At 37.1% G+C, this 16,161-nt stretch overlaps 1 protein-coding gene across 1 annotated transcript in view; it reads left to right on the top strand.

Annotated features, from left to right (window-relative positions):
- Nucleotides 1-16,161, top strand: part of Tmem168 (transmembrane protein 168) — a 28,544-nt gene continuing 12,383 nt past the window's right edge. The window contains exons 1-3 of the mRNA XM_028755952.1: nucleotides 1-268; nucleotides 4,554-5,806; nucleotides 12,282-12,424. Of these exons, the coding sequence (XP_028611785.1) occupies nucleotides 4,679-5,806; nucleotides 12,282-12,424 (1,271 nt within the window). The 5' untranslated portion in view covers nucleotides 1-268; nucleotides 4,554-4,678. The remainder of the gene's footprint in view (nucleotides 269-4,553; nucleotides 5,807-12,281; nucleotides 12,425-16,161) is intronic.

Here is a 16,161-nt window from a genome sequence, read left to right as displayed (position 1 = left end):
GAGCCGCTAGGAGGCCGGACCAGAGAAGGAAGCGCGCGGCGCGACTTGACCCTGACGGCGATCCGTAGCGCAGGGAGTCAGTGGCGGAAACATGGCGGCCGTGTCGGTAATAGAGAAAGTTTCTACCGAGCCCGTGCGGTGCTAGTGCGGGAGGCCTCGGGCTCACGTCCCCACGCCACCTCCAGGTTCTGGCTCGGAGGCTCCGAACCCTTTGCTTTGTGAGCTTCTCAACGGACGGAGAAAGGCTCGGTGGCGACCGCCGTTTCAGGTAAGGAACATCGGAGGGCCGCGCGGCGGCGGAGGGCTGGGGCGCCGCCCAGGGTCCGGCTGACCCGGCCAGGCCCCGCCCCGTCGGGCTCCTGGTGGGAACGATGCGGGCTTGGGACTGGCGACCGCGAAGAGAGGGCGTTTCTCCGTGTCCCTCTTCACCTCGACCGGGGAGTCGCGTTGTGTCGCCTTGTCCCAGAGCTTAAGTGGTAGCAAACAGCCAGGGTCCCGGCCCCACTTCTCCATTTCTCCCCATGTGGTGGCCTAAAGGGAGAAAAGTTACTATAGCTGCTCAAAAGTGAGGCACTTAGAGTCCGAGTTGCCATTCTTATGGTTAAGAGGTGAGCTGAAAGAGTTATTAGCAGGAACTCAGAAACACAACTGCAGTTCTCTAACTCTTGACTGCTCAATGTTGTTCTTTCAGGTTTTGACACTTCCCCTACGTGGAACAGAAATAGATTTCCACTGAAAGATTATGAAAGCGATACATTGTGTCTTGAAGTCCATTGCCTTAGATGGGACACGGGGAGGGCACTTTTCTGTTTTGGAAGAACTTTGGTGAATTCCGTGAAGGCTAAAGTAAAGCCAAGAGCAAACAAGCCAAAAATTCCTGGAATCTCCCTTAACTACTAGTACTAGCTGTGGAATATTAGAAATTTGTTTATCTGCATTTCTTAAGTAGTTGTTTCTATTATTAGTCTCCCCCCCACCCCAACAAGCTGAATGTTAACTTTACTCAGCTAGATTGCCACTCACTGAGCATGCATTGTGAAAGACAGATCTCCCCAGAGACTTTGTGACCTACTGAAGAATGCAGACATTAAACAAATGGTGAAGAAAAAGAGTAGTTTTACTTTTCCGTTTCAGAGGGAATGATCGAGAGGCTATTCTTCTAAGAAAATAATTGTAAGCCTGAAGAGATTGACAGATAAAGAGCAGATAGGACCAGGAGGAGGGAAAGGAATGTGTCCAGAGAGGGCATGGCATTTATGTAGTTCATAATTGAAGTGTCAGTGTGCTTGGAATAAAAGAGAGGAAGAGCAGTAACAGATGGGGCAGTTATTCCTGGCCAGTGTGTAGTACTTGATAAAGGCAGTGAAGGAGTTTAGACTGTAATACTGTGAGGGGTGGAAAGCCATTAGAGACTTTTGCATAGTGGAGCAGAACACGGTAAAATTTATTCTTAAAAACACACTTTATGTAAGAAGGGCAGAAGTTGATAGGGAAGGAAAAACAATAACAACAACAGCAACAACAACAACAAAGGAAAACATTCAAGAATGCTGCCATTGTCGCCAAAATTTAGGTGGTGATTTTGGATTTTGGGAATAAGAAGTAGAAGAAATGTGAAAGAGATTTTTGAAAAGAAAAATCATGAACTGGTGAGGATTGAATCATGGGCGAAGAAGTGTGGAGGAAGGTTAAAATAGTAGATAGAATTGAAGGTTGGGGTACTACTGTGCTCAAACCCAGCACCTCCCAAATACTAAGTATGCTTTCTGACTTCTAGCCCCAGCCTGAGATTTCTTTTTAATGGACTTTAGCAGTGACCGGCTGATGGGCTCGATTCGTCTTTGATTTGCCTCTGGAGTTTTCCATTGAATCATTAGGGAGGACAGCTCTAGTAAAAACAATTAGAATGCTTTTTAAATGTGTTTTCATTTCTCGTTAAGGCTATTTTAAAAAGTCAGAATGGGTAAAAACTTTTCAAACTAAGGCCCTTGAGACTGTGGCTGCATAATATTCCGTGAGACAGCTGTGTTTGTGTTTTTCAACATTACATAGTATATGGAAGCAATTTAGATTACTCAAAGCCTCGGGTTGGGATTAAGCTATCACAGCATGGGTTGAAAATGAACAACTTTTAAGAGAATCATGGAGAAACCAGTGACTTGTGAGAAAAATATGGATTCTTAGACTGTAGAAGGCAAGGGAAGTTTCAGAAGGTGATAGTATTCATCAGTATGAAGGCTCTTAAAATGTGCAGGATTCTGTAAGGATTCTATTGTATTCAGGAACTTGTAGATCATTCCAGAAGTTACCAGAGCAGCTGCACTGAGGGAATCCCACCGTTCAGCATTTTGAAGTGAGTGTGTGAGAACTTACTCAAACGTTAGCTGTCAAGAGGGAAGAAAACTGAATATGGTGGACAAGATGGGGAGAACACAGATATTGTTGTTTCTTTACTCTTGGGTAGTTTTAAAAACCAACCTACTTTGGTAGATTTAAAAAATGCTTGCTTACTAGTGAGTAAAGGAGAAGTGAGAGTTTGGAGAGAGAATGGCATTCTGGAACAGGAAGGATTTATACCAGGAAGGGACTCATTGACAGGCATGCAGAGATGCAGAGAGAGGTAGATTTGTGCTATTGGAAACCTAAGGAAGTTTCTTTTTTATGACCCTGTAGGAAGCAGTCATGTGGTTAAAATGTATCAAAATGTGGGTGTCAAGAGAAGAAAGAGAGGTTTGCACAGTCACAGATCAGGAAAGAGTGTTGACTGGGACACACAGAAGGGTGTTTCATGGGTGTGGAGTGGTCATTTTAGTGGAGTGTGGGAATTTTTCTCCCTCTAGTAGTACTTATTCTGAGCCTATATTCTACTATCAGTATTTTAAAGACCCCTGACCCTCTCTCCCTCTGTGTGGTATAGGAATAATATTTTATGAAACTTTTTTGCTGCCCATATTTTATCTGTTCGTTACACTTATGTAAAATATCCAATATAAACAACAACAGCAGCAAAATATTAGACATTTTCATAATTCCACATGGTAAGAAGTACTTAAGTGGAAACGTAATAGAGGAAAGTAACTTTGAATACCTAATGAATAGATTTAGAAATAAAACATGCTTTGGAACATAAGAAAGTAGGAATAGAAATAGCACATGAAATATACTTGAAGTCCTGCTATTATACCAGAAACATTCCTCCCCAGCCAAATGCTAGGTATGGATTAATTCTAAGTTATCTCATGTTTCTGTTGAGAGTGTCCTTTGGTGTACCTCTATTAGGAAAGTTTAAATAAACTGATCCCCTGTGTGTGTTTTGGTGATGTGTTTCAAGACTAATGCCTTGTGCATTTTAGGGAAGCACTCTAGCATTGATATATAGCCCTAGACCACAAACCATTTCTTTTATGAATAGATGAGTATTTGAGAATTGTAAAGTTTTAAGCTATTGCAATAGATCTGTTCTTACAGTATACTGGAAACATTGAAGAACCACCTACTGGATGGATCATTACGTGTGTGCGTGTGTGCGTGTGTGCGTGTGTGTGTGTGTGTACACTTGCTCATGCTTGTGCTCATGCTCAATATGTGTGCATGCTTGTCGAGGTCAGAGAATGACTAATAGGAGTTGGTTCTCATCTTCCACCATACTGCCATTTGAGTCTCAGTGATGGGACTCATATAGTCAGGCTTCACAGGTGAGCTATCTCATTGACCCCCACAGGATATTTTTTAACCATTATTGTATTTTAAGTCAAAGTTATGAGAGCACTTATGTTGAAATAATTACTTGGGTCAAAGAAAATAATTGCTGTTGTGAGTTTTTGAAAAGTAGACTTGAAGTTGTTAATTTTCCTTGGCCTGGTAAGCATTCTAGTATTTGAGTTTTCAGAAAGAAGTTCGGCAGTTAATTTACTAAATAGTGTTCCAGTGTGAAAAGTGAGTGATTAGCCAATGAATTCATTTTGGTAGGAGTGGAAGTACGAGAACTATGGCTCAGCTCTTGGGACTGAATAACCGTATAGAGTTAAATTTTACTTCTAGTTAAGTTTATTAGCCAAATATATAAAGACTGAAATTTTATAGCATTTTAGGATGCTCTTGTAAAAAGATGTGGAGGATTACAGTAGTAATTATGGCTACCACCTTTGTGTACTAGTGCTTTCCAATTAGAAGTAATAATGAAGCCCTTCATTCCATTTTAAAGTTGAGTGACATTTCATTGTGTCAAAGCCAGGTGATTATGATCTAAGCCAAACTCAATATTCAAATAGGAATAGATTAGACAAGTTTAGTGTTAATACTGACAGAAACTTTACTGATACTTCATGATGGAATTTTATCAATATAAATGGAAATCATGGGCATTTTCCTTTGTATAACTTGGAGAGTTTGTAAGCCAGAAAAAATTATGATTAATATATATACAGTTAATTAGTCTTTGAACTGGATTTCAGAAGAACCTCTAGTTTTCTCTGATTCACTTATTAAGTATAAAGAAAATGGTACAAAATAGTATATACAATTAACTGTGAAATATCTTTTCTTCTTTTTAGGTCACTAGAAAGAAAACTTCTGAGAAAATGTTAAAATAGGCATTACCATCACATTGGATTTGTTGAATGAAATACAAGAAGTTAATTTTTGTGTCCTGTGGGAAGCCCCTCCAGTGCCAGAGTACATGTGTAAATCACTGCGATACTGTTTCAGTCATTGTCTCTACCTAGCAATGACGAGGCTGGAAGAAGTCAATAGAGAAGTGAACATGCATTCCTCCGTGCGGTATCTGGGCTATATAGCCAGGTTCAACTTACTGGTGGCTATATGTTTAGGCCTTTATGTAAGATGGGAAAAAACAGCAAATTCCTTAATTTTGGTGATTTTTATTCTCGGCCTCTTTGTTCTTGGGATCGCCAGCATACTCTACTATTACTTCTCAATGGAAGCAGCAAGTTTAAGTCTCTCCAACCTCTGGTTTGGATTTCTGCTCGGCCTTCTGTGTTTTCTTGATAATTCATCCTTTAAAAGTGATGTGAAAGAAGAAACAACCAAATACTTGCTTCTGACATCTATAGTATTAAGGATATTGTGTGCTTTAGTGGAGAGAATTTCTGGTTATGTCCGGCATCGGCCTACTTTGCTAACCACAGTGGAGTTTCTGGAACTTGTTGGGTTTGCCATCGCCAGCACAACTATGTTGGTGGAGAAGTCTCTGAGTGTTATTTTGCTTGTCATGGCTTTGGCCATGCTCATTATCGACCTGAGAATGAAGTCTTTTCTAGCTATTCCAAACTTAATCATTTTTTCAGTATTGTTATTTTTCTCTTCATTGGAAACTCCCCAAAATCCAATTGCTTTTGCATGTTTTTTTATTTGCCTGATAACTGATCCTTTTCTTGACATTTATTTTAGTGGACTTTCAGTAACTGAAAGATGGAAACCATTTCTGTACCGTGGAAGAATTTGCAGGAGACTTTCGGTGGTTTTCACTGGAATGATTGAGCTTGCATTCTTCATTCTTTCAGCATTTAAACTTAGAGACACTCATCTCTGGTATTTCGTGATACCGGGTTTTTCTATTTTTGGAATTTTCTGGATGATTTGCCATATTATTTTTCTTTTAACTCTTTGGGGATTTCATACCAAATTAAATGACTGCCATAAAGTGTATATCAACCACAGGGCAGATAACAATAGCCTTGATAGAATCATGGCATCCAAAGGGATGCGCCACTTTTGCTTAATTTCAGAGCAGTTAGTTTTTTTTAGTCTTCTTGCAACAGCAATTTTGGGAGCAGTCTCCTGGCAGGTAAGCTAATGGGTTTTTGTTTATTTTCTTATATCAGTGCCAATTATACCTGATAAGATTCTAGCTAGAGGTGCTGAATGCTGAAGATCTCAGGATATCTATGCCTTAAAAGCAATTAATTCTGTAATGAGAGGAAGAGACTAGCATGAAAGGAATTGAATCGTAGACTGTTTATATTGTGACAAACTATGTAATTTGAGTACTTCAGGCTGGGATGCCGTCATACAAGACCAACCCTTCCTGGTGCAGTTCTTTGCTTTGTACCAATTTGTTGCTGCTGTGTATATTATAGATGTAAGTGTTAAAAGAAGATGTAAAGACTTGCCTGGGCATGGTGCTTCTATTCAGTGTGGGCTGCCTCAAGGAGCCTGTGTGGGAGTCAGCTCAGTGGTGAAAACTTCTTCGCTGTTGCCCCAGGGCAGTTTCCTCATTCTGCCAGCTTGCTGTAGCTAGGGACTTTCAGAGTTAGATGATGTCCGACTCTAGCAAGACCTTCCCCCTGTTCCTCTTCTTTCTGGGTTGGCCACTTTCCCAGTCAGAACTACTTTTTCTTTGCCAAGTCGGCCTCATTCATGCAGGGTTGCTTTCCAGGTCATGAAATTTTGTTAACCAAGTACTTTCTTGGTCACTAGATTTTTCTGCTCTGCATATATCAGAGGATTTCAAGTAAAGTATATATACGAATGGGAGTACACACAAGTTTTCTAAGGAATCTCTCAGCAAAGATAAAGTTAGAACAATCGGTCTCCAGGTTATAACTTTCAGTGGGGGTGTTTCCTAAAGTTGACATACTTGAGAAAATCACGTAAGTTGACCCTTAAGTGGTATCTCATTTGGGTTTTCATTTATAGGTGCCTAATGAAAGTTGGGTCATTTTGTACATTCTTACACTTTCAACATATTTTCCAATATCCTTTCAAATTTCTTATTTAACCCTTGGGTTATTTTTATCTTTATTGTGGGGAATCCTAATATTTGTGAATTTTCCAACATCATTCTTGTTGATTTTTGATTTATCTTTATAGTTGGAGGACACAATTTGTATGAATTTAGCCTTTTAACAAAGACTTGTTTATGATCTAAAAAAAGATTACAGTGCTATTGGGCATACTCTAAATATCAGCCAAGTCAATCTGGGTAGTGATGTTGTTCTTATATCAATATCCTTGATGGTTTTCTATCTAATTATATCAATCCTGAGAGATATTAAAATGTATATTTCCTCATTTATGAAGTGTGTGTGTGTGTGTGTGTGTGTGTGTAGATAGATATAGGTGTAGATGTACATGCAGTAGAGGCCAGACGGGTGTTAGATTCCTTAGAGTTGGGTTTGTGAGCCACCTGATGTAGGTTTTAGAACTCCTTGTTACTTGATTTTATCATGATAGATGGCATACTTTAGTAGTTTCAATAAAAACCTCACTACCTGCCTACAAAGCTTAAAATATTAACTATAAAAAAAGTGTGCCAAACCTTGTTCTTGGTATCTTAGCATTTGAGTCAAGTTAAGTTTGTTAAAGTTCTGAAGACTGGGATTCAGTGATTTGAGGAAGAGGTTAAGATTATGCTTTGCTGAAAGTCTCAAGGGATGTCATGGGCAGTCCTCATCAGCAATATACCTGTTAAATGCTTGTTAATTTAGCTCTTCAAAACTAATGTAAATTTACATTTCCCAGTTGGCCACTACTTGATAACTGTTGTATGTGATGTTGACATTGTTCCCTACAGAAAATTAGACTTTTCAGCATAGTCTTCATTTAATTGACTATAGAAAGATTCCAAACCATTTACTCTGCCCAGTATTCTGTGAAGTGTAACTAAGAAGAAGAAGAAAGAGGAGGAGGAGGAGGAGGAGGAGGAGGAGGAGGAGGAGGAGGAGGAGGAGAGGAGGGGGAGGAGGAGGAGGAGGAGGAGAAAGAAGAAGAAAGAAGAAAAGAAGAGAAGAAGAAGGAGAAGAAGAAGGAGGAGGAGGAGGAGGAGGAGGAGGAGGAGAAGAAGAAGAAGAAGAAGAAGAAGAAGAAGAAGAAGAAGAAGAAGAAGAAGAAGAAGAAGAACTGAAAGAGCATCATTTCTACATATCTGTCTATGAAACCTTTGTCTCTAAAGCTCACATGCCCTTTAACCTCTATGTGTGAGCTCTCCTTGGCCTTCTGCTGAAGAGCAAATGTAACATTCATATGAAACATAATTTGGGAAACACCCACTAGTTCTACACAAGCTCCAGATACTTCAAATGATTTCAAATCAGAACATTACACAGTGAAAGGGAAGCAATTAAGGTCTTCATTGAGCTAAAACTATTTTGGAGAGAGTGACATTGCTTATCCAATTACATTCTCAACTATTACAAATTATTTAAGTTGGATTTTAACAGATTTTTAAATTGAACTACTTTTACTTAACATTTCTAAATATTGTTCCTATTATTCTCATTTTCTCTCTCTCTCTCTCTCTCTCTCTCTCATATGATGTAGTCTTAGTATAAGCCTTACATTCAAAGAAGAGAGGTCTGTCAGTGTAGCACAACTTCACTTCTAGCAAGATGGAAGGACCAGTCTGTTATCACTTAGCATGGAGAACAGGGAGCTTCGAATTAGAAGTACGCAGTATTTACTTTTTTTTTGTTTGTTTGTTTTACTTATTTGCCTCAATTTAGTCTAGGTTACAAAGGGGACATTATTTTTGTTTAAATCCAAAATTTTATCATGTTTTCTAGAACACTGTAAAACGGTCTGTCCTATGTGTGTGTTTCTGTGGCAGTAAAACACAGTAGGAAATTTATAAAGAAATGCCATTTATTTTTGCAGTGTTAAGATTGGGAATTTCTGATTCAATAGTAGAAGTTGGGAGACAGTGTGAAAGGGAAGGGTTTAGAAACATCTTTCACAGCTTTGAATCCTTACATAAGAATCATCAATTCATTTTTGAAAGTCTTGTAAGTTCTGTATCCATACACTTCCAATTAGACCTCATTTCCTAACATTGCTGTATTGAGAATTAAGTTTCCAGCATATGCTTTGAGGGAACATATTGAACCCACTTCAAAACAGTAGATGTTCTTTCCCCACTAACCCACCCCAAACAATGGTCAGAATAGTGTTCTCTTCATAGAGTATTAGTGGGATACAGTTCCCATCAGATAACTTCTGAACAGTGCATTGTGAGCATCATAGCGTATGCTTTCACAAATCTATGTTATATGTCATTCACTCTGTCTGGCCTGTTGATGCAGTCAGCAAACACAAAATGCGGGGCTTTTGCTGGTAAATGTGGCCTACCACTGTAGGTGAAAGAGAGACAGTCCTAAGTATGATGCAGTAAACCTTTTAATATGTAGAAGTACAGGTAACATATACATATAACTCAATAATGCATTATACTATGCTACAAGATAGTAGGAAATGTTCAGTTCCATTATGATCTATGGGACACAAATGGATAACTTGTTTACATGCACACAATTGGTGTATATGGTCAATAATTTACTGAAACATTGTTGCATTGTGCATAACTATCATTTCCTCTTCACCCGATTTTCCATCCTTTAAATGAAGGCCATGTGTGATAGTGTATGCTGTTAATCAAGGTAGAGGTAGGTGGACCTCCATGTGTTAGAGGCCAGCCTTTCTAAATGACAGTCAGGGTAAAACTACATCCTGAGACCCTGTTTCAAAAAACAAAATGCAAAACAACTCACCAATCAATGAGAAAAAAAAAACCCTACTAGATTATCTTTTCCATTTTAATAAGACCTGCCCTTTAAACATTGTTCTGTATGTGCTACTTCCATTCTCAGTACTGTGTATGTATAAGTGTATTGAATTCTTGCAACTGTTGGAGGTAGCTATCATTAGTGTTCTCCTTCTGAGTCAGAAATGCTCTTGAGAGATGAGGCAGCTTGGCCATTGTAGCTGGTTTGAATCAGGAAGTCTTCCCTCACCCTTTACTCTGTAACGGATCATTGTACTTAGTTTCCTATGCTTTCACACTTGGCAGGACTATAGAATTACTTCATTGAACCGCTTTTGTTGGTTATAGGGAAATCAACATAAGTAAGTAGATTTGCCTGAGATCGTTCTGTAACTGCATTTTCACTCTTATAAAGGTTGTGGCTTTATATCTTTTGTTTTTGTCTCTTTTGAGAAAACTCAGTCACAGGATAGATTTCTAATGCTTCTATTAGGACTTTGATGATTATATATCAAGTCTCCTATGTAATAATTAGATATTTAGATAAAAAGTAGTTTTCTAGATTTCTATTCTTTTGCTTCTAAAGATTTCTGAATTTTGTTTAGGGCTAGAGAGATACGGCTTTGCTATTAAAAAGTGGATACTATGTAACCATGAAAACAAGAGTTCAAATACAGTGTCTTTCAAACCCTATGAGTCCAGCTTCAAGGAATCTGACTTCATCTTCTGGCATGTAATCACACACACATGTACACATACACTCACATGGACACAGGTACACATAAACTAAAATATTAAAAAGATAAATCTTTTGTGTAGTTATTTTTAATGCCACAAGCACAAGCACTTTAATCCAATAAGAACTAAGTCTTTTGAAATTATGTGACATGTATTACATAAGAAAATATGTACAAATTATATAAAGTGTAGTATATTTACACTGAAAGGGTTTTTGATACCATTAAGGTGGCAAATGGATATGTAAATATATACAAATTAGTGGCCTTCCAGAAATGTTATATATTGCTCCTTTTAGTAAAACATCGACCTGTATGTACACACAAATATATTTATGATTAAAATACTAAAAAAATGTATGTGTATGTTTTGTTGGCATACATGTCTTTGTCCTGTGTGTCTATCTAGTTCCTGTAGAGGTCTGAGGAAGGTATTAGATCCCAGGAAGCTGGAGTTACAAACCATCGTGAACTGTTTTGTGGGTGCTGGAAACCAGACTAGGGTCCTGTGCAAGAACAAGTGTCCTTAACTGCTCAGTCACTTCTCCAACCTCTATGTTGGTGACTATATATACATAGTATATAGTATAAATTATATATATAATGAAGTATGGAAATAGTCTAATAGACTATTTGAAGTGATTTAATCATTTATGCAGTTCATATTTTACAATGTTCATAATTGATTATTTTACACTAAATATTTATAATTTACTATAATCTATATTATGTAATTCATAAACTACAATATACCAAATTGGTCAGTGTGTCTATTTTTTTTATTATGAATTCATTTTCTCCTTTTGATATGATGAGCAACTCCTTAGTGCTGACATTTGTTCCTGCATATAGGCTTATTATTTATGAAGCAGCAAGAATCTGGAATCATGCCCATATTAAAAAGATACAGTAACTGAGTACTTTCCCCCCTTGTTTTTTAATATTTAATTTTGGCCTGACACTATTACTGAGGCTGTAGAGAGCTCACAAAAAGAAACTTATCATGACTGCCCTCTGAAAGACCCAACAATCAGCTGAGTCAGATGCAGATATTTACACTCAACTAATGGACAGAAGCTTCTGACCCCCGTGATTGAATTAGGAAAAAGCTGGAAGAAGCTGAGGAGGAGGGTGACTCTGTAGGAGGACCAGCAGTCTCAACCTGGACCCCCGAGATCTCTCAGACACTGGATCACGAACCAGGCAGCATACACCAGCTGATATGAGGCCCCCAACACATACAGCAGAGGACTGCCAGGTTTGGGTTCAGTCAGAGAAGATGCACCTAACCCTCAAGAGACTGGAGGCCCCAGGGAATTTAGAGGTCTGATGGGGTAGGGGATGGGTGGAGACATGGGGGCAGGGAGAGATTATGGGACGTGGAACAGTTGGAGGGTGGAACAGGAGGGGAATAAAATCTAGAGTGTGAAAAATTAAATAAATAAATAAATTCCTTTCTGTCTTCTTGCTGATTTAAATGTGCTTAATATTTTTTGTTGTTGTGATCTGCAGTTTAGACAAACTGAGTTTGGGATTTTTTAAAGGTAAACTATTATATAAAAATGAAATTAGTTTTAAGGTTTAAGGTCTTGACTTTCCTTAAAGTTTTATTCTCATAGAGTCTGGACACTCTGAACTCTTCACGGGACAGGACAGAGAGTCTTCCGAAGCACTCTTTGACAGAACAGTAGTTATGGTATTTGGAATAATGATGCATATGTGGGTTGAACATGGAGAAATGGTTTTTGCTTTTTCTCTTTCATATTAGAGTTGTTATATTTTTGTTTTCAGATTGGATAGAAGGTTACTTAACAAATATTTAAAAGTATGTGCTGTGTTTTGCTACAACTTCCAAAAAACTTAAGAGTTCTGTCATTGCTCTGGTAATTCATCTGTGTCTACATATGTGTGCTTTTACTTACAATTGCTTTTAGTTTATCAATTGTTTTGTTTTACTTTGTGAAAATAGTGGTTGAAAACCGAGTCAATACATGTGTACATAAATATCCACAAACTGTATGAACCTGTTGTTTTCTTATTTCCTTTAGCCCACAAATGGAGTCTTCTTGAGCATGTTTCTTATTGTTTTGCCCCTGGAGTCCATGGCTCATGGGCTCTTCCATGAACTTGGTAACTGCTTAGGAGGAACCTCGGTTGGATATGCAATTGTGATCCCTACCAACTTCTGCAGGTACTGTGGTCTGGTGGACTGGGTAATAACTGCGTGACTGTTGGCATTCTCTCAATGATTATGATAGATTATATTCCCAGCATTTTATTGCTGTGGAATATAGTTCTCCCGCAATTCCTCCTTGTGTATAAAGATTGACTGTAAGCGATAATGTAGTTGTCAGGATTAAATATAAATATGTCAATAGATATGTCTAACCTTGTATTTTAATTAGGGCTCAGAAAATCTAGATGAGCTTTTAAAGGAAAGGCCCTTCCTTAAATGGAGTATCATGAAAGTTCCTGTGAACCAATGTTACAATAGAATGTCTGATGGATTTCTAGTTCTCTTTTCCATGAACAGATTGTAATACCTCTGCACCTCAGTGTTCTTATCTAAAATAATAATGGTAATATCAAGCCTCTTGAAGGAAACTTTTGGAGAGCTGGTAAGATTTAGGATGTAGAAATACTCTGTTCTATGAAAAATTCTGTAAAAACATAAAAGATTAGTGAATAAGTTTATTAAAAATTTATTTTATTGTAGTTTCATTCTTATAATTTTTTTCTCAAATATAGGGGGAATTTAAAATTACACTACTGCCTTTAAATCCTTTAATAGCAAACTATGTTTACAATACAAAAAAATCGTTTCTTCCATAAATGAGTTCTGATGACTAAATTTTCTTTATAGTTCTTTTGGTTGGGTGGTTGTCTTGAAACTTTTTTTTTTTTAAAATAATCTGGTTTCAAGTATTTCATAGGAACCCTGAAGTCAGTTTGTAACTGTTCTGCATTGAAGGCTTGCTAGACGTAGAGGGGTCTGGTGAGAAATGAAACCATTTAGGAAAGGTCTCATAAAGTAAGACATGGCAATTCTGCAGAAAGAATTTGTGGAAATAGTAAGACATAATTTTTGCCCTATTATAATTTTAGTTTTTATGTGACTTAAGTTTTTGGTTACCATTAAATGTCAGAAATATGTGAAAGATTTATTTTAATAAACACTGAAGCATTACTGGGATAGGACTGATGGTACAGGAAGTAAAATTCAGAGTTTCAAAATTTCTGAAATTTTGTTTTGGAAAAGAGAACAGTGATAGTTTTCTTCCTCAGCACTAAAAGCTTTTTAATTTCTGTTAGTTGTTGAGCAGAGTTCAGTGTTTCTTAGGGTACCATTTGCTCCAGGATCAGGCCCACATCTTCAGTTATTGTTCAGTACTATAACGACCTATGTCTTGATACTGTTTTAAAGTTATCTGTGTTAATAGATAACATCATCTGTTTAAAATTGTACCTTGAGTTAGTAAATTTTGAATGCATTGCAATGATCCTGTGTTTTTCACTACAGAAATTAAATATATGATCACACTATATATTGCTTCCCCTGTTTTATGTGTAAATTTAATTTTCTCTAGAAGAAAATGTCCTTTCCTTTGTTCTTGAAACAATACAATCTTGATTTTAAAAATTCTTATTTGTATCTGTCATTCAGTAAGAAAATACAGATGGGGCAAAGAATAGTGCTATGTGTTTCATGAGATATTGCTATCAGCCTTACTAATAAGAAATGCAAGTTTTAGAAATTGTGTTTGATTTTCCAAATTTACCTGTTAACATGAAAGGAACAGACCAGACCTCAACAGTTCTCTTTTTTTTTTTTGTCTAAATAAAAAAGACTCTTTTTCTTAAACAATATACCCTAGGAACAATTATGAAATTATTATTAAAATTATTTAGTAAAAATTACCTTTAAAAAGTGCAGTCTGTTAGTATTTTGTCACTCAGGAAAAGTATTCTATTATCTTTCCTGTCTGGTGAGTTTAGAGTTCTGCATCTAAATCAGTTTCTATCCCAACCTATATTACGCTCCTAAAGTTACTGTCTTAGACTTAGAATATCTGTTTAAATCCTAAACAGCTTAAGCTTTAGTCTTCAACCCCTTCAAAGGCCTGAGAAGGAAATAAATATTACTTGTATGCAGGAAGCACAAGTATATAGCTTCCAAAAAAAAGAATGACAGAGGCAGCTGACCACTTGGACAATCCCCAATATTCTCTATAATGTTGGAGCATCTATCTTCAGCCTGGTGGCTCAGAATATCAGACAGATCTTTTGTGAAGCAGGAATTATGAAGGACTTGCTTGCCCTGTATTGGCAGAGCTTGGAAATCAACTTCCAGAATTCTTTCTACAGATAAAGTTAGAGTGTTTCCTTTCCCAGTGGCTAGCTTGCCACATTGAAGCAATTCCATATGGAGGCCTTTTGAAGCTTATCATCTGTTTCTAAGTTGAGTGGGGCTGCTGCCAGGAGCTGCTAATGTCTCAATGTCAAAAAGGCCTTACGTTAATAGAAAACATCTTACACGTCGTATTCTGTGAGTCTCTGAGGTTTTGAAGACTATCTATTCATAGCTTATCTGAACAAGCAAATGTTGCTTGTCTCCAGCTTCCTATTATCTGTCCAACCAAGGATGCATATGTGTAATAATCCAAACTATAGCTTAACGTGGCTTAAGTTTGATGGGCTAGTAACTTACATTTCCAAATTATCCTAAACAATTTTTAATAGCAGCTATTAAAAAGACTGTGATTAAACCTTGTACTTTTAAATGAGTTGCATAGGCACAATGCCTACCTAAGAGTTGAAACATACATATATTATGTTGTAACAGAATTAATCTTAAATTTGTCTCAGTATACAAAGATTTATACCAATGAACAACCTTAAATCTGTATAAATATCCAAAATTCTGTACAAGTGTAACAAAATGTAACCTTATTTTTATTTCAATATACAAAATTTTGTATCATTGTAAGATTAGAGCTATGAAATGCTTTTACTTTAAGAGTAGATTCAATAATGTACCTGTATTTGTTTAATTTCTTATAATATTTATATGTCCCCCCTTCTCTTCTCAACCTCCTTTTTCTTACCTAGGAAAGAAAGATAGAAATCCCCGAGTCTAAGCTTCCTATTTTATTTTCTCCCTATCTCAAACGATAATTATTTGTAATACTCCTTAAAATGACAATATATTTATTTTTCATAACATAACCAAAACCATCCACCCTAACTTAGAGACTGGAATGACAGTCTTCTTATAATGCTTCCTACTGATGTGTGGCAAAGAATTCCTTCTGAGGGGACCCAAGAAAGTTAGAAAGATTGTTAGAGTTAAGAATACAGCAAAAGCTATAGCTTTTATTGTCCAGTATTTATTGTCTGTACGCTGATAAAATTCAAGTGTAAATGAAGTCCTGATTGGAATAGTCTGAAAGTCTGGACCAACTGAGCTAGCTGAAAATGTCCCAGAAGCAAGTCTTTAGAAGAAACAGCTTTGATGCAGTTGAGCTAGGATCAGGCAGGGAGATGGAATAGTAACTCTCGTATCTCAGCACCTTCAAGGCTGAATTCTGTCAGGGCTGCCCTCCTCGTCTTCTATTCTGCAATATACAAACTTTACAAGCAGTACATAGCTCTATAAAGACATCTGTATGAAATTTGTTGGTTGCTCAGAACAGTTAAGTATGATTTACTGCTCTTTGTTTGAGCAGGTAAAAAAAAAAATTGTGTTTCTTTAGAAGTTAGTTTGATCATATAATCAAACCACAATATAAATCTCCATTCATGCCATATGAAAGGATGCTATGCAATAATAAGTCTGAGAATTTTGTAGCCAACAAAGACTTATTGGTTATGCAAGATAAGTTCTGGCTGGAGACATATATATATATGTCCCAGTCAGTTCCAGAATAA

Source organism: Grammomys surdaster, unplaced genomic scaffold (assembly GCF_004785775.1).
Source record: "Grammomys surdaster isolate TR1022 unplaced genomic scaffold, NIH_TR_1.0 126091, whole genome shotgun sequence".
In the NCBI taxonomy this organism is placed as follows: Eukaryota; Metazoa; Chordata; class Mammalia; order Rodentia; family Muridae; genus Grammomys; species Grammomys surdaster.
Note: the sequence above shows the minus strand (reverse complement) of the source record. Positions and strands in the feature narration are given on the sequence as shown.